The sequence below is a fragment of the Melospiza melodia genome, chromosome 1 (genome assembly GCF_035770615.1).
Source record: "Melospiza melodia melodia isolate bMelMel2 chromosome 1, bMelMel2.pri, whole genome shotgun sequence".
NCBI lineage: Eukaryota > Metazoa > Chordata > Aves > Passeriformes > Passerellidae > Melospiza > Melospiza melodia.
Genome location: NC_086194.1, coordinates 115,529,270 through 115,553,654, shown reverse-complemented (window position 1 = coordinate 115,553,654; position 24,385 = coordinate 115,529,270). Strand labels below are relative to the sequence as shown.

The window sequence follows — 24,385 nt, the reverse complement described above, 5'->3', positions numbered from 1 at the left end:
AAGCACAAGTAGTTTGACTTACTCATTTGCTGGTGGACTGTATACTGTTGGAATAAGCAGTTGAATTTTGGGCAGGAGCGATCATGCCCTTTTAGACCTTCTTCTAAAGGAATATACTTAGTATAACTAAGATTTTCTGATACCTGTTATGGTGCAAAAGAAAGGATAGGAAAATGGAATGCTATTGCTAAACACTTTTTAGCATCTGTAGCAGAAAGAAGCTCAGTGACTTCTGAAATATTCTGCCACTGTGAGCATGAGCCTCCATCACTGACGTTGATAATGAATTTGACTGTTTCTTTACTATGGGCTAAATTCCAGGCTGTGTTGTTACTCTGTAATGCACTCCATTGCTTGTCCTTGTTGTTATGCTCTTTTATGCCAGAAAAAGAATGCAGTTTGACAGCTATCACTACAAGTGCCTGTGGACATCATATACAAGCCAAATGCTAGATGGTGATAAATATGTTATGATTAGACCTTGTTATCTAGATCATATGTACTGTAGTGAAACCTACACTTGTTTGCTCTCTTCTTGGGAGGAAGTAGGCTTGCATTAATTTAGAGATACGTTGGAAACAAAAAGATTTTTTTTAATTTTAAAATCATTTAAAAATTAATATTTTCAGTTTAATTTGTCTTGTTGCTGGAGTGAAAAACAATTTCTGAATGCTTTATGATATGATTTTTAGTGATGCATCTACAAAAAGGTAAGAAGAAATGCTATGTTTATGCTTACCAAAGTGATAAGAAAAAGCAGAATCCTTTGGTAACTGCAAATGTAAGAGCTACAGATGTTCATAGGAAAACATAAGAAGAATGCTGAAAAAGGGAATTCCATTTTAATCTCAAAAATACTCGAAAGAATTTGCTTGTTCACTTCTGTCATTGACTGCCTGCTAGCTCTTCTTTCCCCTTATCGTGGAGTGTATGAAAAACAAGGGCAAGCATGTGTAGGTTATATTGGTCCCTTCTCTGTTCATGGTTATGTCCCAGAGGAGGGAAGAGTGAGGTCCTGATGTGTGCCATATCTAAACATCTCCAGCTGAGGCAATCCATGGCAAATAGCATTGAGGGAAAACCAGTTATTTTCAGGCATAGTCCTTGAGCAGTAAGGTTGGCCCTCCTGCAGGCCAAGCTCCTGCAGATTTCTCCACAGCACAGCTACTAGGGACATGGAAAATCCAGTGAGCTGAATCTTCAGTGTGTCATGGTGTACTGGTGTACCAGCTTCACCCTTAGGCACAGCAATTGTTGCGTGTTCTGACCAATCCAGGGGTTAACTTGTGCTGTAGCTAGCATGGTGTTCTTTCCCAGACTGTGGGGATTTATTAGGAAAATAGTAGGCTTGACTGTGAATCCTTGTGTAAGGACAGTTGTCACTCACACAACTTCATTTATGTCACGTAATGAAAGAGACTGTGAGTTTGAAGGCTTTTAGGATCCTTTCCAACTCAGCATATTCTGTGATTGTGTGATCAGTGACATTTTTACTAACTCGTACCCATCCTTCCTCCGTAATCCCTGATTAGAGGCAGCAATATTGGGTAATTACTTTGACTGGCCTTAAAATAAGTAAGTAAACATACTCACAATTTTACAACATTACTCATTTTCATCAAGGCTGTTTAAACATGTCTTGAAAAGTAGGATGTGTTTTAGTCTAAGTGATGGTAAATTCTGCATGAGTTGTCACAAGTGTTAAGATTTGTGAAATTCTCTAATAGGTATTCAAGAAGGTAACTCCAATGCCAGGTAATATCTGTGCTCTGAAATGTTGTGAAAGGGCTTTTCATATTTCTGTTTGTACTTGGGACTGCTCAGTTTTGATTTGTAAATTGTGCATATCTTTTTTTTGCATTGGTTTTAAATTTGAATAACTGTAACACAATGTTGAAGGATCCATATTTGGAATGATTTCTTGATTTTTGTAATTGATTTAAGATAAAGGCTAGCAGTTGGTAGGTCTGCATATCATCTTTCCCACTTCCCTTCCTGGAAAAAAAAAAAAATAGAAATCTGGTTATGTCTTCAGGCTTTCTATGCTGTAGCCCTAGTCAGAGTGCTTGAGATATATTTTGTACTGATATTTCCAAGTGGATTTCCTAGATGGATGTAGGCGTCTAAAACATAATGAGATCTAAATTGAGGAGATAACAGGATACTCTCAGCACCCCATTGAATCCAGTCTTAACTGAGAAGAGAGGATTTCCTTCAGATGACATATAGAAATGGGATTTCTAGGAGAGTGTTTGGTCAGGGATATTGTGATCAATGCTAATTTCTTCCACACCTGTTGTCTTTTAACAAATCCTAGAGGAGCTTGCAGTATTGGATTCTTCCACTCTTCTGGCCTTCTGTAGGCAGACAGGGTCAGGTAATGAATACAAAGACTTCTTTAGATCTAGTTATACAAAATCTCTCCTTGTGAACCTAAGTATGTTGACACTATCAGCAGACACATGTCCATTTTGTATTGCAGGAATGTGCAGGTTCAAAGAGGCAGAAAAGTGTGATAAGAAAACCTGGCATGAACAACCAGATTCCACTGATGCATGAACACAAACACACCAGCTCACAGATGCACAAATATTCTGAGGCTAAAATAAAATAGTTTCTTGGCAGTTCTTATTCACACTTAATTGGCTAATTGCCCAGCCTGACACTGGCACTGGCAGTATTACAGAGGTAATATTTTTTAAAAGGGTGAGTAGTTCCTCAACAATGTCTCTGATATCCTTCATATGGATATCTTTTTCTTTAACAGCAGGCATAGAAGTGTAGCCATTTTTTAGGATTGACATTTATTTCTGTTCAGTGCTAGGAAAATATGTACATTGAAATCTTCTTTGTGTGCTTGGAGTAAGTAGAGAAGACAGAATATTTACGTTAAGCCAAATAATTTTATATGCCTATTCCTGGTTTTGTAGGATCTTTAGATGAGAAAAGAAGTCTGGGGACTTTCCAACATGAGCCTCCTTATTGTGGAGATTTAAATAGAAAGTACAAGGTGTTTCCCTTTTCCTCATCAATGTTGGAAAGCAGTAGCATGACTAGCTGGTGATGGGTTAAGGGATTGGCTTATAGAAAATTATTATTCAAGGGCTGAATAGCTCAGAGGATCAGTACAGAGGATTGGATACAGATCCCATCACCTCCAGACTGTCTGTTCACATGCAGCTCATCTTTATTCTGGCCACACCTTGTTATTGTCTCATAAGTTTTTATAACTTCTCTTTGAAAAGTTTGGCTCCTTTGTATTCTAAAGAAAGTCACCATCAGAAATGACAGATTTGTTGTCACATTGGGAAAAAAATCACAATTGAAAGGGCATGGAACATGAACTTTAAATAACTGACTAAAATTAAAATTGGTGGAAAATAGAAGGATATTAAGAATTACAGACCAGTGAACTGTAAGTGCTGGGTAAATTGAAGTTATATTTTAGAGTCCAAGTCTAAAACACAGTCATAATGCCTTGGCAAACCAGTGTTACAAAGGCAAAGTGTTTCCAAATATTTATATGTGTATGCAGGCTACCTGCTTGTAAGACAGGGAGCAAATATAGATAGTCTGGATAGCTTTGCATCCTTTAACAAACTCCTTTATAACAGGACAATAAATGCCTAGCTACTTGTTGTTTTGGAGCATTTTCTTTATGAATTAGTGACTGATAAAAAAGAAGCTTAAAACTTTTAAAATTATTAAGCGTGCTATATCACAAAGCATGCAATACACAGACCACTGCTGACATACTTTTGGTTTAAAAAACAAAAATAAATCTCTCAGCTATTATAATTTAATTACTGGCACCATTTAGGAGATTGTTCTGTTGAAACTTTTAATTTTGTTCCATTGAGGAAGTTTGTCCATTTCATAATATCTACCCTGCACTAAGAAAGTAATCCCTTTTTTTTTCTAAAAGCAATTATCTTTTCTGTTGTTGGATTCTCTGAAGGATGCGATCTGTCTGTCACTGTGCTTCACAAGAAGTTCTCTTGAACTTGTGCAGAAGACAAGCCCTTTCAGAAACTGTGGCGGTAGAGGAATTTGCATTGTTGATATTTGGGATTGATCATTTGTTTTAGGCCCTCATTATGCAAAGTTCTTTGTGTTCTCTTGGCCTCTTTAATGTTTCAGGACTGTCTGGGGGATGCTCAGCTTTCAGCAGAATAGAAATCTTTGTAGCATCATTATTTTCTTATATCTCTTCAACTGCAGTTTAGGTGAAACTTAGAAGGCACTCTTAAAAAGGGCATGTGTAAATTCTCTGAAATGCAGCAGACATAACCTGTGCTCAGCAACACATTTTTAAGTTTCCATTTCTTGTAGAAGTCTTATGGGAAGCACAGTGTCTCTGCAGCACTGTCCCTGGTCAAGAGGAGCTCTCTTGCACTGTAACATATTAGAGATTTTCTACTCTTGCTAGGTCAGTGGTCTCAAAAATATTATTTCAAAAACTCCTCGATAAATTTAAAACATTTCAATAAAAGAAATAAAACTCCAGTTTCTTTTTGGAGGATCCTGGGAGCTGGCAACTGCTAGAAATCATACCGTCTGTACGAAAAAAGACAGTTTGCTTTTTATTTTTAGGTGGAATTTTTAAGTGAAACTAAATGAAGTTTAATGGCTTATAACATTGCATGAATTTGTCAAAACTGATCAGCTGGATTGCTACACAATGAATACTGAAAATGTTCTGGTTTTTAGGCTTATAATAGCCTACAGCCATTCAAAAGTCAAAATGTTATTTGATGATTTCAGAATGTTAATGAAATTATTATTAATAGCACATATATTAATCTTAATGATATATGTAAATATGGGCAAATGTAAAGCTCTGTTGACACCAAAATAATTATTCTGCTGCTGAAAGTAAACCTGGGGTTAAATTTCAGTGATCAAGCATAAAATAGTTTGCTCTAAATGCGTCAATAAAAGAATTTCTGATGAAGTTTAAAATTGCATACAGGCTCAGGAGATTCAGAATGTTTGTTAATACAAAAAAAATTGAAAAGGAAAGGATGATTCTATTTGCTTTTAAATTAGCAGAAAATAGTTACAGACTGTTTGGATTAAGACAAAAAGATGTAAAAGGCTTTGCTTTGTTGTTATCTGGATTTCAGAAAATATCGTATCTAATCAATGTTTAAGTGTGGGGGTTTTTTAGGTGAGAGGGAAGTAACATGTATCACTCTCCACTGTGAATTCATTTGCTTAATAATTTTATTTGACTCGCTTAACTTTTGTTTCTGTGCTTTTTGCTCATTTAAGTTGAAACGGTCCTTTTACAATATACATGTAATTTTTTTCCCCCTCTTTGGTGGTGTTAATCAAGCTGTAATATGGTTTTCATGCTTGCTTTGTTTTTTAGGAAGGCAACAGGGTTATGTTCAAGGAACGTAGAGATTTCTTGTCTGTAGTTATATGCAATAAACACCATGATACATTTTTTATTGTAATATCTATCTTTGAAAAGCTAAATGTTGGTAACAGATATGATCTCTCTATATTGCATTGTGAAAAGAAAGGGAGTGAGCTTGGTTGTAAAGCAGAATTTCGTGGCATTTTACCTGTTGAGGGCCCTGTAGAGCCAGAAGTCTAGTGACTTGCCTAAGTGACAGGCAGTAGCAGCCATGGTGTCACTGTGTATTATCACCTCATGCTAGCTGGAAGCACTCCCTGAAGCCGATCTAGGTTGTATAGTCCTAGATGAGGTCTTCATGGGTGCTGACCATAAAAAGTTCATCAAAGTAATGAGGCGAGGCGAGAGCTTGGCGCTCATGGGCAGAGCTCAGCACCAAGGAGTGTGAACCGGCTCCAGCTGTGACAATAAAACAGCAGGTGGCTGCTGTCATTAGGGGTGGCAGATGAGGCAGGGGACTAACATTCAGCCCACAAAACTCTCATTTGTTAGCCATCGCCACTGTACCATGCAAAATAGCTTCCATCTCAGTCAATTTTACTTTGCAAAATATTACGCAGTCGCCATAAGAAAATTAGAGCCTTGGGTTTACAGGTTCCTTGGATCTTATAATCAGAAAACTCAGAGCTCTTAGGTTATGTGGAAAATTGGACTTTTTTCTCCCCTGAACAGTTTGAGGGTCTTTACAGTAATTTTATGATAGGTTGTTTCCACCCCAGCATGTGTTTATCAGTTAATATTTTGGACTATTTTTAGTTTGTTACTCCTTTCTAAAATCAATTCCATCCGTCTGTTCAGCTATGTGTTGTACATAACACTGCGTGCTATTCAGTGTTACAAAAGTTGCACACTGATCAGACTATTTTCTGTCTCTATGTCTGTCCAGGTACAGATATTTCATGTAACAAATAATGGGATTTTTTGAGGGGAGCTCTGCTAATCTGAGAAATTGTAAAGAAACAGAACAGCCCTTTAATTTGTTGGATATTTTTTTTTTGTTTGCCTATTTCTGTTAATATAAAATGCTAAAGCATTTTGCATGTATTTAATCTTTGCGGAATGTTTTTATGCTACCTAAAATTTGAGGCCTTTCTCAGCTGCAAACTGTCCTGGTGCAGCTCATCCCTGCAGCAAGGCTTGTGGGTGTCAGGGGTTAAACAGTGGGCAGTGTGTTGGCTCCAATGTGAGAGCCATTTTACTTGCATCTTGTTACAAAGCTATGCAGAGAATTCCATGTTGGTGGTTACATAGCTGTAAGTGACCTCCAGGAAATATGGAGAATTCAGGTGGTCATTTGCACATGTGTCAGTTGTGAACATGATAAATTCGAGTGCTCTAACAGGAACCCATTCATGGAAATCAAAATGTGACGCAATACTGAATAAGATGGAGTGCCACAGTGTGCGTTGGTACCTGTGCCACCTGTGCTGTCCAGTTCCCCTGCTACTGAAATGGACATGTGAAATCCCATCATTTTGTGCTGGCACTTGACATGAGGCTTTATGGAGCTGTGGTTGCAATGACAGCATGGATTAGGAAGGAAAACCCCTTTAATTGAAACTTCATTTCAGGAAGACACTAAAAAAATTTTTTTTTAGACGTGGCTAATGTTTCTTTGTAGGTCCAGGCTGTCCCTTTGTATATAAAACTGAAGTTCTGTAATTTTTCTTGTTAGCAATATACATTCCTTTTATTGCATCTTTTGGGGTAGTTTGTAAATTCTTCTTCTCTTTTAGATAGCATAGCTTTTGTTTGAAAATACACTGATTTCTCCTTCACTTCATTGTTCATAGGTACACTCAGCATGTGTGTGTAGGTTTTTCCAGGCCCTTAAGATCAAAGATGTTTTGTTTTTTCTCAGTTCCACTGGGCACCTATGTAGTTCCTACATCTCTCATGTTTGATTTGTGGCCAGAAATGGTCAGAGTTAATCTCGGATGCTGGCTGGAATTGGAGTAATCTTTGCCAGAGAACATCTTCTGCTGTGTCACAGATATCATCTTTATGACTGTACTGATTTGTCTGATCTATATTCCTGTGTTTTTTCCAGACTGATGACAGTCTTCATACCAAGAGCATGCAACATCCTTACCAGACTGCACAAATGTGGGCTCAATCTGTGTGTTTGTGTGTGTGTGTGTGTGTGTAAAACATCCATCTACATTCAGTGGGATTTTTTTTGTCTTTATTGCTTTAGTAACTTATATTTCAGGTGAGTACTCTTAATCCCTTCAGTCCTGGCTTTGGATTTATGAAGTGAGTCCTGTTGGCCATCACAGGAAAACCTGAGAAACACCAGACTGCTTGGCAGCTTCAGTGATTCCTCTGCTAAGTATGTGACTGAAGTGATGAGAGGTGTTAGCATTTTTTTATGGGATAAGTGGAGTAACACCACTGTTACATCTGTAATTCTTACTTGGATAGACTTTTGTGCTGCTCTTCATATCATCTGCATCCTCTATGATCAGTGCCATAATTTGAGAAAGTGTTTTAGGTCTATAATACTTGCATAGCAGTCTGTCTGGTCTGTATATCATGATTTGCTCTGAGAGACACTGTTACTGCCTTCAGTCAGCCTCCTTCTTCAGAGGTAGGAGGACGTTGTTGCAACACTCCACTTTTGGGAGGAGCTGGGCGTGGCTGTAGTGGGGATATCTGGAGAGACTGAAATGCCAGTTGAAAATGAAAGCTCTGAGCTTTTACTTATGTTCGGGTGCTAACAAAAGATGTCTTCCAACAAAGAAAAATCAAACATTAATCAGACATGCTTGTCAGGAGTTAGGTTGGCCTGATGACACAGTGTTAGGTGGTTCTTAGTCCCCAAGGTAGCAATGGCCAGGCCCAAGAGCCCTTGGACAAGGAAAGATGGAACCATCTTTGTGCTTTAAACGTATTAATGGGGATACAAGTATGAGATGCATTTTTTGTGGACTGATCTGATCCACATGACAGCTTTTTGATTTCTTTGGCTGGAGCCAGTCAGTTCTGATTCCACCAGCCTGTTGTTAAAGGTTCGTGTATGTGGATGGTAATACTGATGGTTACAGATTAGGTCTTCCTGTCATAGATTTACTATTTTTATGCAGCTACTTTGGCAAAAAGATATTCTGAAGTATTTGCTTTCTACCTGCAGTCAAACAGTCTTGTGGAATGCCTGGATGTGAGGCAAAAAGGATGTGTTTTACAGCTGAGTTTAAGTCTCAGGAATAAACAAATCAACCAGCACTTGCTTTTCTATGTCAGGCAAAGACCTAGGGCAACATTCTCACTACTCTCACAGATCAAGCAGACTGCAGAGTCTTCGCTCCAGCCACCATCTATCACCAGCAGCATTTCAAATTGTGGGGAAATTGTCAATAAAAATTGTGTGTGTCTTCTGATTGTGTATGACTTCTGAGCAGTTCAGTCATCAGATAGTGACCAATTTATTCATCTCATTCCTTTCTTGGTACCTCTCAACTTTGCAAAAGACCACAGGCACTGTAGCTGCAGAATTGACTGAGTTATCTATGTGGCACTGCTACTGCAGGCCTTATGTGTTTTATAGTCGACAAATCAACTGTCTTTAGTTTTGTTTAGATTTCCTTTAAAACAGGCAACAGTAGATTCTTTTGACGAGGAGAATTTCATTCTCAAGATAGCTCTTCCTCTAGAAGCTTTGCATAAACCTGGTAATTCAGTCTTCTGTGTGATTTCTGAGCCATCAGGAAGAAGCTAATCAAAAGTGACTTTTTATTTAGGAATAGCAAGGCATTAAAATATATTTATTTCACTCTATAAATTCTAATTTTAAGTAGAAAGTCATTGGAAGATCCTTATTTTGAGATAGTCTTATAGTCTGTTTCTTGCACTTTCAAAAGGCTCAGACTTTGCTGGTTGGGATCGCTAGGAAGCTCTTTACAAACTGTCTGCAGAAAGTCCAGTATTTCAAAACTCCTCTCAGGGCACCTAGAGATGTGGTTCACCTGACCCACCGAAAAGATTGAATCGACTTTGGACAATTTCTGCCTTCAAATATTAGCTTGTTTATCCTGCTGTTGCTTTCCAGATGCTAAATGATGATATGCAGAACTGATGCCTACTGCATCAAATTCCTTATCTGAAGTCCTGAGCATGCTAGGAAATGGACTCAGTCATGAGCAGGAAGACAAGCCAATACCTGAAGAAAGTGGAAAGAATGGATAAGGGAGGAATCAGAGATATGAGAATGTTGGATATACAAGTAATGAAAAAAGAAAATATATAAGTCGTGTCTTGGTGGCAGGATTGCTAAAGCACTATTCTGGATCACAATGCTTACAGATGTAAGCGTTCATTTATTCATTTATGTTTAAAGCATTTCTGCAGCTTCATGTAGCATGGCAAGTGTTTTTTCTCGTGATGTCCTGGTTTTGGATATGTGTATTAATCTCTCTTTAATGTAAGGCACTTCGAACACCAAACCTAGGATTGCATCTCAGACTTTAGGAAAAGAGGTTCTGCATTGTAGTAGACTTGAGAGGTTGATAGCAGTGCTAGAGAAAGCACATTGTGATTCTGTCTTTTTCTTCTCCTTCTTTTTTTCTTTTTTTTTTTTTTTTTTTTTTTTTTTTTAGTACTTGTGCAGCTGTTAGATTACCAAACACCTGTTAGAGGTGACAGTTACAGATGCTCAATAACCAATGAAAATTAATAGAACATGTGATTCTTTTAGCTTAGAAGTGATTTGGTAAGATGTGTTTAGAAATCTAATTACATACTGCTGCTGTTTACCATTATCACTTAACATTCATTAACTTCTCTGAATATTGAAACAAACATTTCTTGTAGTGGTACTAATTTTCTCATGTATTTGTAAGGTGATTTTCTGACAGAGGGAACACCTGACTTAAACGGTTTTGCCACAGTTTAGCTATTTTAAGTTTACTCTTCAAGCAAATAAAAGCAAATGTCATTTGTTTACTTACATTTAACACTTGTTATTGTGTCTTCAAATATAAAAGTTCACAGTTCCACTCTTAAATTTCTACTCACTTTTATGTTAATAATAATTTTTGCTGGTTGGACATGGCTTATTCCTGCAGCTGTCATTGAAGAGTACTTTTTGCATTTAAAATAAAACACTTCTACTCAATATCTTGAAACCTAAAAATTTCAGAATGGACCTGAGCTAACTTGCAGGAAACCTTTTTGATTTCAGTTACAAAGTAAGTCACTTAAGGTGAGGCACACAGGTAAGTGAGCTCCCTCATGGGAGAGGAAATTATATAAATACTGCCAGTGAATTCCTTTTTTTGCCACAATAACAGACTAAATTTCTGTCCTGGATGGTTTATTTTATAACATAAGTCTCTTAAAAGTGGGATGGTGAGAAAACTCAACAACTTCTGATGACAAGACAAGCTTGAGTGGAACAGAAGAGGATTCTGTTTTATTTAGTTTGCTCTTTCTTTGTACCCAGATCTCTTCTGCTTGAATATGTACGAGGAGATAATTGTGCCAGTTGCTGCTACTTTATGGCCGTGGGGCTAATAATTCTTTGCCATCTTGAGAATAGCAGATTGGTGGCAGAGAGCAACAAGAATATGTTGAGGGATGTCTCTCTCTTCTGGTTGATAGATGCAGGAATATGCAGGAGCAACACAGTCGATTGATTGATTGATAGCGCGCAACTCATCCATAATGATCTGTCTGATATAGCAGTAAATTATTCTTGAGATTGATGCAGGTCATTGAACAGCACATTGACAATCCTGTTGTCTGTCATCCTGTTCAAAGCAAGGCAGGAACAGTAGCTGCTGTGATACTCAAGTCTACCATGGGTGCTAGCTGTGTGCAGGTGTTCTGATAATACAAGTTGTTGTCTTTATTTTTTGGACAGCTTGGCTTCATTGCTAGGTTGTTACAAGTAACAGTAAAAAGAGATGAGGTATTTTTAAAAGAAAAGGTTGTACTCACTGCATTGGTGATTTCATAGTAACATAAAAAACATTTGAAAATGTTGGGTTTTAAACTTCAGTAGCAAAACTTCTCCATGGAAAATAAGCTAATAATTAAGAAACATACCGGGTTGTTGCATGGAAAATTTTAAGTCCTCCCTCCAAATCCAAACAACACCCTAAAACCCACACAAAATTGAAGCAGAAAGGCTGATAGTTCTCAGAAATTCCAAAGTTATGTTGGTCTTTAGGTTCTATGAACTGCCATCATATCTTCACATGGTAATCTGGGTTCTTGTCTTGTTAGTGATGGCAAGGTTGTCTTCATTTCCCTCTTTTAGTTTCTCTTTTCAAGAGGAGAAGTTTGAATTTTCCATTCTTCCAGGTTACACACACCTGAAGATGTGGATGGATGGATATGTGTTGCTTCCCAGTTTAATTAGTGGCGTTGGTGAGGGTGGAGCATAGAGCAGCCATATCCTGCTTTGACTCATGGGGTTAGCAGGGAGTAGAAGGCGGCGTGTCACTGCGCTCTCAGCACCGCAGACTGCGTGATGACTTGTTAACCTTTTAGAACGTTATTGATTTTTATTTTCTTTTAGCTTGCAAAGAATAACCATCTCCTTTATTTGGAAGTAATAAGACCTGCTTTATTTGGCTAGTAAATGAGTCTGGAGAGAGCCCCATCTTTCCTGTGCAGGGTTCTAGGACTTGACGTCCTGTCATAGAGGGCATGAAGTTTTTCAGATATGTGGATGTTTTCTACATTAGACTTCGCTCTGCCAGATATTTACTTGAACCTGACATCTTGTCACAAAGGGCATGAAGCCTTTCAGACTGCAGGATATCTTCCACACCAGACTCTGCCCTGCCAGATACTTTCTTTTAAATTGAGTCCCTTGCGCGCAGTCATGCAAGAGAGTTATCAGAGCCCCAGTCTGGACCCTTCAGATTTAGCAAACATCCAAAAATGATGGACTTGAAGAAATTCTCAGGAATTTAGACTTTTGATGCATGGAAAGAAAAGCTTACTTGTTCATAGAAAACCATTGCTTTCTGGACAGTTCTGCATCTGCCTCTGTGCTCTTATTCCTGAAGTTAACCTGCTGAATAAATCCTGGTGGAGACATAAGATTTGGGTGGCAACTTTTTAGTATAATTTGGAGAATTTGAAAACTTGAAATTTTTTACTTCAGGTACTCTGTTTAAGTACTATTTGACTAAGTGCTGATTTGAATATGAGAAGTTCTACTTTTAGGAGTAGAATATGCACAACTGAAGTGCATGTAGTAATCTGTAATTGTATATAGAAGTTATATTGAACGTTCTGAAATGCATGCACGTCCTGGTATCTCTTGAAAAACTGAACTGTTTTTCTCTCCTACTGGTTGATACCCCTGTTGACATGGCTCTATGTGAACCACACATTCAACTACAATTAGGGTTTCCAGTGTTTTTTGAGACACAGTAAGAACAAGAACACTTCATTAAGGTGGTAAGAACCATAGACTCCACATTGTTGTTTACTTGTCTGAACATATCCCAGTCCCCCTTCTTGGCATCATCTGTGAAGCTTGCCTTGATTTCCTGGTTTCTTGCCTCATACAAGGACAGAAATTCAAGCATAGATCATAGAAAACAAAACCTGGTGTGAACAAAATAATATATTATTTCATTGTATTCTGTGATGATGTATAAAAGTTTGAGATCCTATTTCTTATTATTCCTTGATGCTGTCAGATCTCCTAGCTGATTCATCCAAGGTATAACATTCTATCCTTTCTATATGCCTGAAATTTATGCTAAAACAAAGCACTAAGTTCTTAGATTTGTTTATGTGTTTGATTTTGGTTATTTTAAAGGCTCTCAAGAAGCTTTTTAAAACATCCTATGTACTTGGGTTATGCACTAGCTTACCTGTATTCTCAGAGTTAAATTTGTGTATAAAGAGGTTTTGGACAGTTTAAAGGAGATGTAAAGGATATTGAGAATATGAATAAAGGCTAGATATTCATTGTTATTCTCCTGGACTTTTCTGCTGTCATTGAACATTGTTGTCTGTAAGATAAATTCTCCAAGAGCAATTGCAGAGAGCAATGTATCCACTAAGAAGTGATTTAAAATTGCTCTTCAGCTGCTCGATACCTTGTTTGTGGAGTCCCACAAAAATAAATTCCCGTGCTGGCCCTCCTCAACAGTTATGTGCAGTCAGAAGATGACTGCTCTGTCACCATGGCTTCGAGTGACTTTCTGGTTGAGGTAACGTGTAGCTCCTTCCGAGGTCAAGGCACTTGATAAACACGCAGGCAATAACAGGTTTTTTGGCCTTATGGCCCAGAATGCTTGTTTTGGTTTGTGTGTGTGTGTTGTGTTTTTGGTTCTGGGTGGTTTTTTTTAGGTTTTTCACTAACCCAGTGATGTACTTATTCAAAGGGAAAGAGCTATTATGGATTCAAAGCATAAGAAAACTTAGAATCTTTTTCCTCTCAAAGCAAGATACTTCACAGAGAACAGTTTTCTCCCCACAGAGAAAATAGAAAACAGACAATACATGACAGATTATTCCTATTCCTTGTGTACTGTGATGATAAACATTGTACATGCTGAAAAATTTGTATTACACTAGAATAAAATGTGGAAGTTAAGATTGTCCAATATGTTTCTTTATTCCCAGAATTAGAAGTCCCTTTGTTTCTTTTGTACTTTAAAATGTGCTTTTATCTGAAGACAAATCTATAGAGGCCCTAAATCAGTTACAGACATTCTGAGAGAGTCCAAATACTGTTTGAGGATTGCCATGGAATATGAACAGTCACGTTCCTACAAACCACAACTCTTCTAAAAGGAAACCAGAATCTTCTGCGAACTTATTTTGGGAAAGGTGCTCATATGATTTAAAGTAATTTTTATTTATAGTTTGTATGCAAAAAGTTGTCTGTAGGGAATGAGGATGCTATCCTAAAGCTCTGTGTAATTTTTCAATTGGTCTTAAATTTATCCTGCAGTTTCAACATACAGTGTATGCCTGAGGATGTTGCTGGTTTTGAAGCCAGAGTAGTTGAATATCACAAAAAAGTTAACCCAGCACAATGCTACTGACAGCAAAAGGAATCCTGCCTACTCACCTTGTTCCACTTTCAGAAGAGGCTTCTCATAGTCTCCCTACCAAATGAAAGGAACTCCCAGTGACCATGAATGGATGTATAGGCTGGACATCTCTGCCTGCTGAGACCTGACCCACAGGGGAGCCGCTGGGCTGGGACTTCTTGTCTTCATCTGGGTGGAGGACGAATTTGTCCAGATTAGAGTTTGTAAAACTGGTTCCAGGCCTCTAGTACGGCCTGGTTTGCACATATTTGAAACAGTGGAGTTGGTTTGATGACAGGCTTTTTCTACTCCCTCTTTATGCGCTTCTGAAACTAGTTAGTTTTTAGCATTTGAATGTTTATACTTTCACTAGAAATAAAAACAAGAAATGAGAAGTTTGGTGAAGCCTGAATTGGTGCTTTTCAATTGCTGATGGAAAGATTCCTTTTGATTTGAAGATACATCAGTGCAATATATCTTGAAAGCATTCACTCAGTGAGTACTTTTAGGTGCCAGTCAGACTTCTCTAAAGATTATTTTAAAAGGCCAAGGCTAAGTCATGTCTATTCCAGCAGTAGCTTGGAAGTAACTGATTTACCTCAGCAGAGGTAAATAGCATAGATAAACACATTATTTTTTTTACTACTAAACCATTAATTACATCGAAACCTAGCGTTACTGAATGTATGGAAAACATTTTTGTGTTTCTTTTGTAAAGCCAGCAAACACTGCTACCACCTCTCTGAAAATCACCTGCAGGATTTAGTAAACAAAACCAAATAGTTTTTACTTGTTTCTCTTTGTGGTTTGTTTGTTTGTTTGTTTGTTTGTTTGTTTGTTTGTTTTAATGGGTGGTCCTCAAACTCAGCATCTAAACAAGGTTATGGGACTTTCCCTCTTGTTTTAATAATGCCTGTCTCTGTTGGTAATTTTTTTTAATCTTGTTCTCAATTTCTTATGAAAATAGAAATTTTATTTTTAAGGTCTGTTTCTGTAAGGTGGGGAGCTGCCCTGAGCTGTGCAGAGTGCTCCAGACTTGCACTGAGGCTTTTGGCACTCCTCAAGTCTGAAGCCTTCGAGCCTTACATGAAAAGCTTAAAATGTTAGCAGTTTCTGAAACCCAAACTTGAGTCAGGGTTCATTTTATTTGTGCTGTGTAACAGCAGCAAAATGGTTGCTAGAACATAGATGCAACAGAGAAGAGGCAGAATGTGAGATTAACTGCTTCATGTTATTACCAAGACCTTTGTCTTTGATTTTGCAGAAAGGTATGTCTGTCTGTACCCCTGCAGTTGTGTGGTAGATGAAATGGTGAGCCTTTGTGTGGCAGCTTTAACTAAATAGGCTCAGAAACCAAAAAGTGCTTCCCTGCAAATATTGTGTAGCTGGTTGGGATCTTTATATTCCATGCAAATAGCAAAATATCCCTTTACCTCTCTGATTGCACATTGCCCTTTCACAGTAATTTCACTGAGTTTATTTTTCTTTTAGAGAAGGGGAAAAATGGAAGTTTGTAACAGGAAATGCAGGTATTACTAAATGAAAATATGTTTGGTACCTTCCACAACTTGGTGGAAATAGTATTTTTGTTGAAAAGCAAAGGCAGTACATTTTGTATGCCTTATGTTTTTTTTTGGAATACATTTTTTTATTTTGTTACAATGATTTTCCCTATGTACAGTAATTTTGATGACACTTGCATAATAATGATGGTAATGGTGTAATAGATTATTCACAGTTGTAATGGTTATGATGCCATAGTAATAAGTTGGGTAGGGAAAAGTATTTAGGATACTTTTAAAATGTATTTTTGTAAAAAATAAGGAAATTTATATCATTTAAATAAGGCAGTATTATATTCCTACACCTTAAGGGATGCACAAGAGAGATTCTCTGTAATAATGTGCGAGTGCCCAAAGACGATCAGACACAGAAAAGCTAAATTTACATAATTGTAAAGGAAAAGTACTGTGTCTTTGCTTTTGTGGCTCTTATATCCCATAGTGCTGGTGTTTTACAGTCCTTCCATTGTCCATTACTGCAAACACGTCCAGATGAATTCAGCGTTTAATGTTAAAAATCTTATAACATGCCAGTTTGATTTGTAGCCCTTCATATCATGGAATGCTAATTAAAATCATATTTTTGCATATGTCATGCCTTTCATGTACATATGCAAATGGAGTCTATTGCCTTTCAGCTATTAGTAATTAACTTTATGAAGGACAGCTGTAATACATAATTAACAAAAATGTTTGCAAGCCCTTTTCACACTGAAAGTTGCAGCAGTAAAATTTTTGCTTATCGAGAAAACCATTTTAGTTTAAAGCCTCAGTCTGATATCTAAATTGTTTGAAGCAGTCACATGACATAATTAAATTGATGTTATGGTCTTATCAGCAGAAGAATAGTACTTGATAGGCTTCTATCTGTTTCATTACGTATGTCACCAAAATTAAAGTAAATTATCTGTGTTTGGTTTGGTAGAAACATGATGCCAGGTAGTATGTGTTTTGTTGCTGCTGTTTGTGCTTTGAAGAATGTCTTGCCAGTTTGAACAATATTCCTGCTGATAGTGTATTCGTGAACATGTGCTTCACGTTTTTCATCCTTTTTTTTCACAAGGCTATAAAATAACTAAGGCTATTAATTTGTTTCTGTGTGTATCTCTTTAAATAATTAATAATACAATGAAGTTTGACCAGGCATAAGCAGTGATTAAAGCATCTTATCTTGCTGTTTTTTTATGTTTCTCATGAAAAACAATGGAACTACCTGTATGAAGAAAGGTTGCAGGATGGGTCCATAAGGCTTAAATAAATTCAAAGGTGTAACTAAAACTGTATTACTTTATAACATCAAACAATGTTCTTCAGGTAAAATAGCCTGTATTATCAGTATAATGTGTGAAATGTTTTTAATTTTCAAAGGGAAGCAGAAACAGGTTTTCCTTTCTTTGACCAGTGGTGTATGGTTGGGACTTGTAAGAGAAAAGCCAAGGGATTGCAAAATGAGGGAAATCTGTTGTTACAGAATGGACTCCCCAATCTAAGTCACATCCTGGCAGAGGAAGGATTTTTTTTTAGGTCTGCCTTTAATGAAATGTGTTCAAGTGCATGCTCAAAAAAGAAAAAAAAATAAAATGATCTTTCTCATTTGCTCTTTGTTTGACAGGGTGGCGTTTGTGATGAAGAAGCATTTGAATACTCATTTGCTGGGCAAACACGGAGTTGGCACCCCTAAAGAAAGGTAAACTGCTTTAAAATTCTTTTCCATTGTATCTTATACAGTATGTGGAGATCTTTTCTAGAATATTTATCTTGCCCACAATGAAGCCATCTTGATTTTTTCCTCAACTCCAAGAGAGATCAGCATCTTTAAGTGCTCTTATGTTGTGTGGTGCTTATGATGTGTCTGTAGAAAGAAATTCCAAGTAAGAGGTGTGGAATTTGCAGCTTTTGAGCCTTTTTTTGATAGGTAATGTTATTTTCTTTAAACTTTCATAGTTGGAAATGTGCCTCTCAGTGCAAAATCAAATGTTTGGGGTTTTTTGGTTTTCTTTTCCTTTTTTGTTCTGTTCTTCCTGGCCTTGATGCTCATAGGTTTATAAAATTACTTTTGAAGAGGTCATAGCCATAGAGAAATCAAAAAGAAAGTTTCCTCAAGTGTTCTTGGGCAGGAAGGGAGATTTGGCATTTTCACTATTTTTAAAATGAATTAATTTATTTTTTCAATCTGTACACAGCTACTTACTCTCCAACTTTGTTTGCAAGCAGGTTATTTTTTTATATGGTTTAAAATATAACTGTGTTTTACAAACTCAATGGCACTGTGTTTGCAGATAAACAGATTTTGCTTGAGATTTATTTGGCACATTGTGGCTTAGCTATTGCTATTTCACTGAATCTTTGGGCCAACTAGAAAATTGATGTGTTTTGGGTAGCTAAAAGATCTCATATTCTCTTTCAGCCTGGGTAGATGGAGGTGTTCATTGCTGGATACTTGATACTGTTTCAAGTATTACTGCCTTGTAACTCATTCTTTGGGGGCAGGCTTTCATAAATAAAGTGTATTTTTTGGTTTTGATATGAAAAAAGAGGAAAATAAGTTATAGGAGCTGTAGGAGAGCACAGCAAAGCTCTTTCTGAGCCATGTTCATTTCTTGTTAAAGACAGTGGAAATTGTGGTCAATTAGACCCATTCCTCACAAGTTTGTCATGCTTTAATCATGGAGGAACCTAAGAGGAGGGTTTTTAATTAACACCCCATATATGTTTTAGCTTGACTTAGCACTGATTTAGGTAGTGCTTTTATTTTTAAGATTTCCTCTACAAAGGTCTTGACCAGAATTTCCCTACCATGTGATTATTCAAGAGTTTTGAGATATTCTATTTAATCTAAAATACACAGCGATGCATTGAAAAAACAGCTACAGTTTCATCAAAGCAGATATCATAATAAAGTTTATTTTGGTTATCTCTTGTCCAAGCACAACAATTAGAAAAAGTGTTTTGCTCTGGTGGCTTATTTTATAACTGGAAGTATTCAATACCAATATATTCTTTTACAAGGGGATACTTACTGTACACTCACCATAAATACAACATAGAGCTAACTTGCATCATCCTAGTGAATATGTGCACAATGAAGGATACATACAATATATTTATCTTAGTCTGAGAGGCATATCTTTAGTGATGATCATCTTGAAATGAATTCCTAAACAAGCAGGATGCTATGAAGTAAATCAGTTGTTGCTGGCTTTTCTTTGAGTGTTTTGTTCGGAAGGTCTCTCGGGTCTGGCCGTTTTCCCCATTTCTTCCTGTATTCCTTCAGGGCTTTCTGGCTGGCTGGCCAGCACAGCACGAGGAGGAGGAGGAGGAGGGTGGCAGGTTTACAGGCTCTGGCTGCCCAAGGAGCAGAGGAGCCCTGCTGAGGCCTGCAGCCTCCCTGCCCTGCCTGCTGGCATGGCTGGCCAGGCTTTGCCTCCAGCACAGGCAGGTGGAATTGGAAATTACTTCATGCCCTCTTCTTTTGCAATTTCTTCATCCATCTTTGGAGTATTTCTTTTCCACAATACCTTTTCAGGTGGCACTTCAGCTTAATGTAGAGCAGCATCAAACAGTAGTGGCAGAGCTACAACAACAATATAAATTTCTAGTAGCAGTCCCTCACTGTGGATGGGGCATGTTTAAGCCACGTGAACTACTGCAGTAAATACCAAACCATTGTTGCTTTTCTTTCCACCTTTCCTGTTCTATTATGAGAAAGTTTGATGCCTGTTAATGGCTTTAGGAACCAAAGAAATCCTTCTTCTGCATGTTAAACCATCACTCTGGGCATAAACATATTACAAATTAAGTTACGTAGTTTTCTTACCTATGTAAAACATTAATGCCTTGATTATAATTTTGCAAGCTTGCTATTTTTTAATTTCTCTAGGACAATATAATCAGTTTATTCTTTATGTTTTGAATTTGATTCTGCCCTCTGATACATTGCATATTATAGCAAATACTAATAGAAGCTAGCTAAATAGGCTGTGACAATTAAATTAATAATGCATTTTATTTGCAAGTGTTTAGTCTTCATGGTTTGACTGATATATGCAAAGATGGTAATTTATTAAAAGTAAATTCATGTAATTGTACTACAGAATTTGATGGACCAAAAAAAGTTGTCAGCATGACTATCATCAAAAACAGAAAATTGAAAAGAAGTTCAAAAGGGTGCTTGAAAAAAACGGTTATAACCCATACATTCCAAGAAATTGAGGCCCTTTATACAAACTTCTTAGAATCCAATTGCTGGTGGTAAGCATAGAGATAGTTCTGAAAGGGAGAGGAAAATTTACATTTACAATTCAGTAAGGAGTACTTAACTTATGCACCTTGCCCTCTGTAGCTTTCCATCACTGTTGGTTTTTTTGATGCACAAAAGGGAGGAGTTATGGAGGCTGTGGAGGTGTTTGCATGGGCAGATACAGAAAACGAGTGTAACTCATAATGAAATTGCTGCTGAAACATCTTTTGTTTGGGTTATTTTCTTTTTTAAAAGACAGAATTGATTTAAAGGGAAAATACTGTACAGTTGAAAATCACATAAGTTTTTAAAAAATAAACTTGTAGTAAAATGTTTGCACTTTCAGACACAAACCCCCCTACTGCCTAGTCCATTATGATCATTGCAATTTAATAGCTAACTCAAAAATTGAATGTTTTAACAGAAAAAAAATTTCTCTAAGGTATATTTTCTTGTTATTGGAACTGTGATACTGATTTATTGTCAACTTGAATGTGTCTCAAAACTGGCATGTTATCTGCTAAGTCCAAGGCCAGTACATATTTGGTACTTCAGTGTCAGTAATCTTCATGGGACCTATAACTATATCTTATTGGCAGGATAAATCTTTGGCTACACCTTTATTGTGCCTAGTAGACATTGTGGTTGGGGACAAGGTGAGTGCATCGGTGATGTTAGTGGTGCCAAGTTCTAATTTCTGTTACATCATTACTGTACTTGTAAATTGTGTCAAAACACAGAACAAAGAGATGTTTCACTATTAAGATTTACACATACGCACACATAAAAATATGAGCAAGAAAATAAAAATAAATTCACTAAGTAATTCATCAGTGAGAATAAATTCTGCCACTGTTAAGTACAACTCTGGATTTAGAATTTTTTAAATGAAAAATACACATAAATACTCTTTAAAGATTTTTTAGAGACACCATTAGTACTGTAAAATATACATTTTTTAGTTTATGATACTTTCTTAACTAGAGTTCTATCTATCTGTTTAAAGAATTCATTTACAAAGAAAAAGCCATAGAAAAGCCTTTATAGTTGCTTAATTACCTCATCTTCCTTATGAATTTTAAATTATGAGTTGCCTCTGAAATAACTTTACATATGAGTAATCCCATTGAATAAAATAGAATCATTCATATATGAATGAATAAAGTTACTAGTAGCAAAATCAGTCACTGAATTGGAGTATCTATTATAAAACAATTCCTGTAAAGGTCATTAAAGTATATATTTAATTTTGGAAGGTTCTGGTATTGTTCATGTGCTTTAAGAATGGGATCATTGTTACAGTGCTAGCAACATCATATGAAGATCATATGATTTTGAAATTATCTTGATTGATTGAAAAAACTGTATAGTGATTTCAACTTGAGAGCAAGAGCTGTAGGTAAATACCTACTACTGTGTAATAACAACCTAAATATATTTGAGATGCTTTGTCAAATAATTTTGGAATATAACATACTTCTAAAATTTGTGTATTTTTTGCACTTTGAAGTAAAAAGAGGAAGTTCCTAGGTTGCCAGTTGTTTCATGCGCTTGCATAAGCCCATCTAAATTTTTGAATATTAAATTCTACTAATATGTAAATATCATGAAATAGACAAGACTGTAAGTATATCAGTGGAAGGGATTGTTGAAGTCTGAAAGAAAGGTAGCCAGGGAAAATGAACTCAGGGTTGATGTTCTGTATATTATTGAGAAAACTGTCTTGTAATCAGCTGCTGTGTCCCAATATTTCCATTTTGAATGTAAAACTAGAAGTGTATCAAGTTCATCAGTACAACCCTCTTTTATTTAACTGAACTGTTAATTCTTCTCTTGAAACATTTTTCTTTCTTTGAGTAGAGAAATTTGTGATAGTAACTATTTGTTACACCTGTTTTGGGCAATGCTACCCCTGCAAAGTAAAAAGGTCCAGTTTGATGTTACAGGTAATTTTGGGTAAACAAGTGGCAAAAGTCACAAAGTGATGTGCCATACATCCATATGAAAGGAAGTTGTTCCAGTCATACATCCCAGCTTTCTGCTTCCGCTGCATAAGTCAACTGTGCAGGTCAAGAGGGTAAGGGTTAGTATGTAATCATTTTGTAATAAAATAACCTGCTCGTGTTCTGAAGGAATGAGTTCTGTATGTGGCTGTCTCACAGAAGGGTTTCCAGTTAGAAGCACTGGCAGTACACATGGATCCACTGGACAAGAGGCTACCTGGAATACCAGAGAGGTGGTTTGCTGAGTCTTGCCTGCTAGCTTTGTCATCACCTTTTACTGCTTCTTGCAAATGAGTTGGAGTTTTCAACTGAAACCCAACTACTAAGATTAACTGGATAGGAATGGAAAGCTTTATTTAATTGATTATTTCCTGCATTTTGCTTTAAAAGGGTCTTGGACAGTTGCATAATCATACTTTGGAAAAGCGCTAAGGAAAGAAATGTAGCTTTTTCTTGAAATAGTTACTGTTTGGAAGTTTGTGATGAGAGGATGTGTGTGTGTGAAGGACTCAAGCAGTGTTTGGGGAGCTGAAGTTTTGACTGAGATGCATGCTCAGCTTTCCATGTTTTGGAGGCTTATCAGACCTTTGGAAGCAGTATTTCTCTTTGGTGTTCAGCTCTTGTCTGGTGCTATACTATGTCAGAGTGTGGAACAGGTTCCATAGGTACAGGCTCCATAATCACTTGCTGCCTGAGTGTTTTTCTCTGTCTGTGGCTGACCAAGGAACATAAGGAAGCCACTTGTGATTCCTTAGGTGCTGGAAGTAGAAGATGTGCTGAAAATTCACAGCTTTCCTCGTGGCTTGTTGTCTGTACACGCATATGCATTTGCTTTACTACAAAGAAATGAAGACTAGGCAGACATTTATACTTTGGAAGACTGCTATCAAAAAGACAAGTGATGACTTCAGCATCTTTTCTGAAAGAAAAATAACAAGTGAAGGACTGTAAAAGAATTAAGTTATTTTCCTACGACTCATTATTTGTTCTTCTTATCAAATCCTGGCAATATTAGAGTTTAGTTCAGAAGGAAGGACAAACTGAAGTAGGTTTATTTTAATTGCTAGGTATGTGAGATGTTTTGGAAATTTCTGTAGTCAGCAGCAGTCTTCCTGTTGTGAAGGCTTAGCTGCTATGGTTAGGAAATAGAGGGAGAACCCAATGGGATTCATGCTGTTCACAGTGAGCACCTTTGGCTAATTTGAAGCATCATAACAAGATATAAATGATGATATCATATTCATAAACAATCAAGTACTGTCTAGAGCATAGGTTATTTTTTCCATTAGCAAGAGTATGCTAACATTGTTGGTGAATCTGTGGAAGACAGTGTGGGTAGCTGCTGAAAGCACCAGCTTTATTTCACAATGGTTTGTTTCCCAGGAAAACACAGTCCCTTGTTGCATGCCATCAGCCAAAACGTTGTAAGCTGCAAACTGATCTCTCCTCTGATGCAGTCAGCTGAAAGTAAATTGTTCCAGTCGCGTGCCCCAGCTTGCTGCTTCCACTGTGTAAGGCAACTGTGTAGGTCAAGAGGGTAAGGATTAGGATGGCAATATATCTCTAGATCCCTTTTTACCTGCATGGGACTGGTAGCAAGGGACCTCTCCAGACAACTCTGCAGTCTGTGTTACACTTTGAGAGTGGTATGTTGTGACATTTATAGATGTGAAATGTTCCATGTCTTGGGTGGTACCATGATTTTGATCAGTCTATATAATGCAACAGAAATATTTTTTGAGACTACTAAAAAGGAAATGGAAACATAATCTCTTGACTATTCTGCAATGAAATATTTTCCATACATTCTGAATAATCAAGAGGAGTATTTTGTAAACTTTGGAAGTGAAAACAGAAGTTCTGTGGCAAATGCTGTATTTGACTGATGGTAGAAGCTTTCTTTCTACTTTTTAGCCACACACTTCATAATTCTTGCATCAAGTTATGACACCATCAGAACTACTTTTCTGCAGCCAAAACAGCTGCATAATTATTAAATATGAATGTTTGTTTATCCAGGTTTACTTAAGTTTCAGCACCTCAAGGTGGAAAGAAAATGCTGGAGAGACATGTTCTGGAGTGAACAGTTCCATGACTGCCATTCTAAATTCACCTCCTCAGTGCTATAACATTTAAAAAAAAAAGTTGAC

At 37.0% G+C, this 24,385-nt stretch overlaps 1 protein-coding gene across 2 annotated transcripts in view; it reads left to right on the top strand.

Moving 5' to 3' along the window:
- The window catches only part of ZNF407 (zinc finger protein 407), a 334,044-nt gene that overhangs the window by 114,161 nt on the left and 195,498 nt on the right, over positions 1-24,385 (top strand). For both annotated transcript variants that reach the window (XM_063165163.1, XM_063165169.1), the window contains exon 4: positions 17,605-17,679. In XM_063165163.1, coding sequence (XP_063021233.1) covers positions 17,605-17,679 — 75 coding nt within the window. The remainder of the gene's footprint in view (positions 1-17,604; positions 17,680-24,385) is intronic.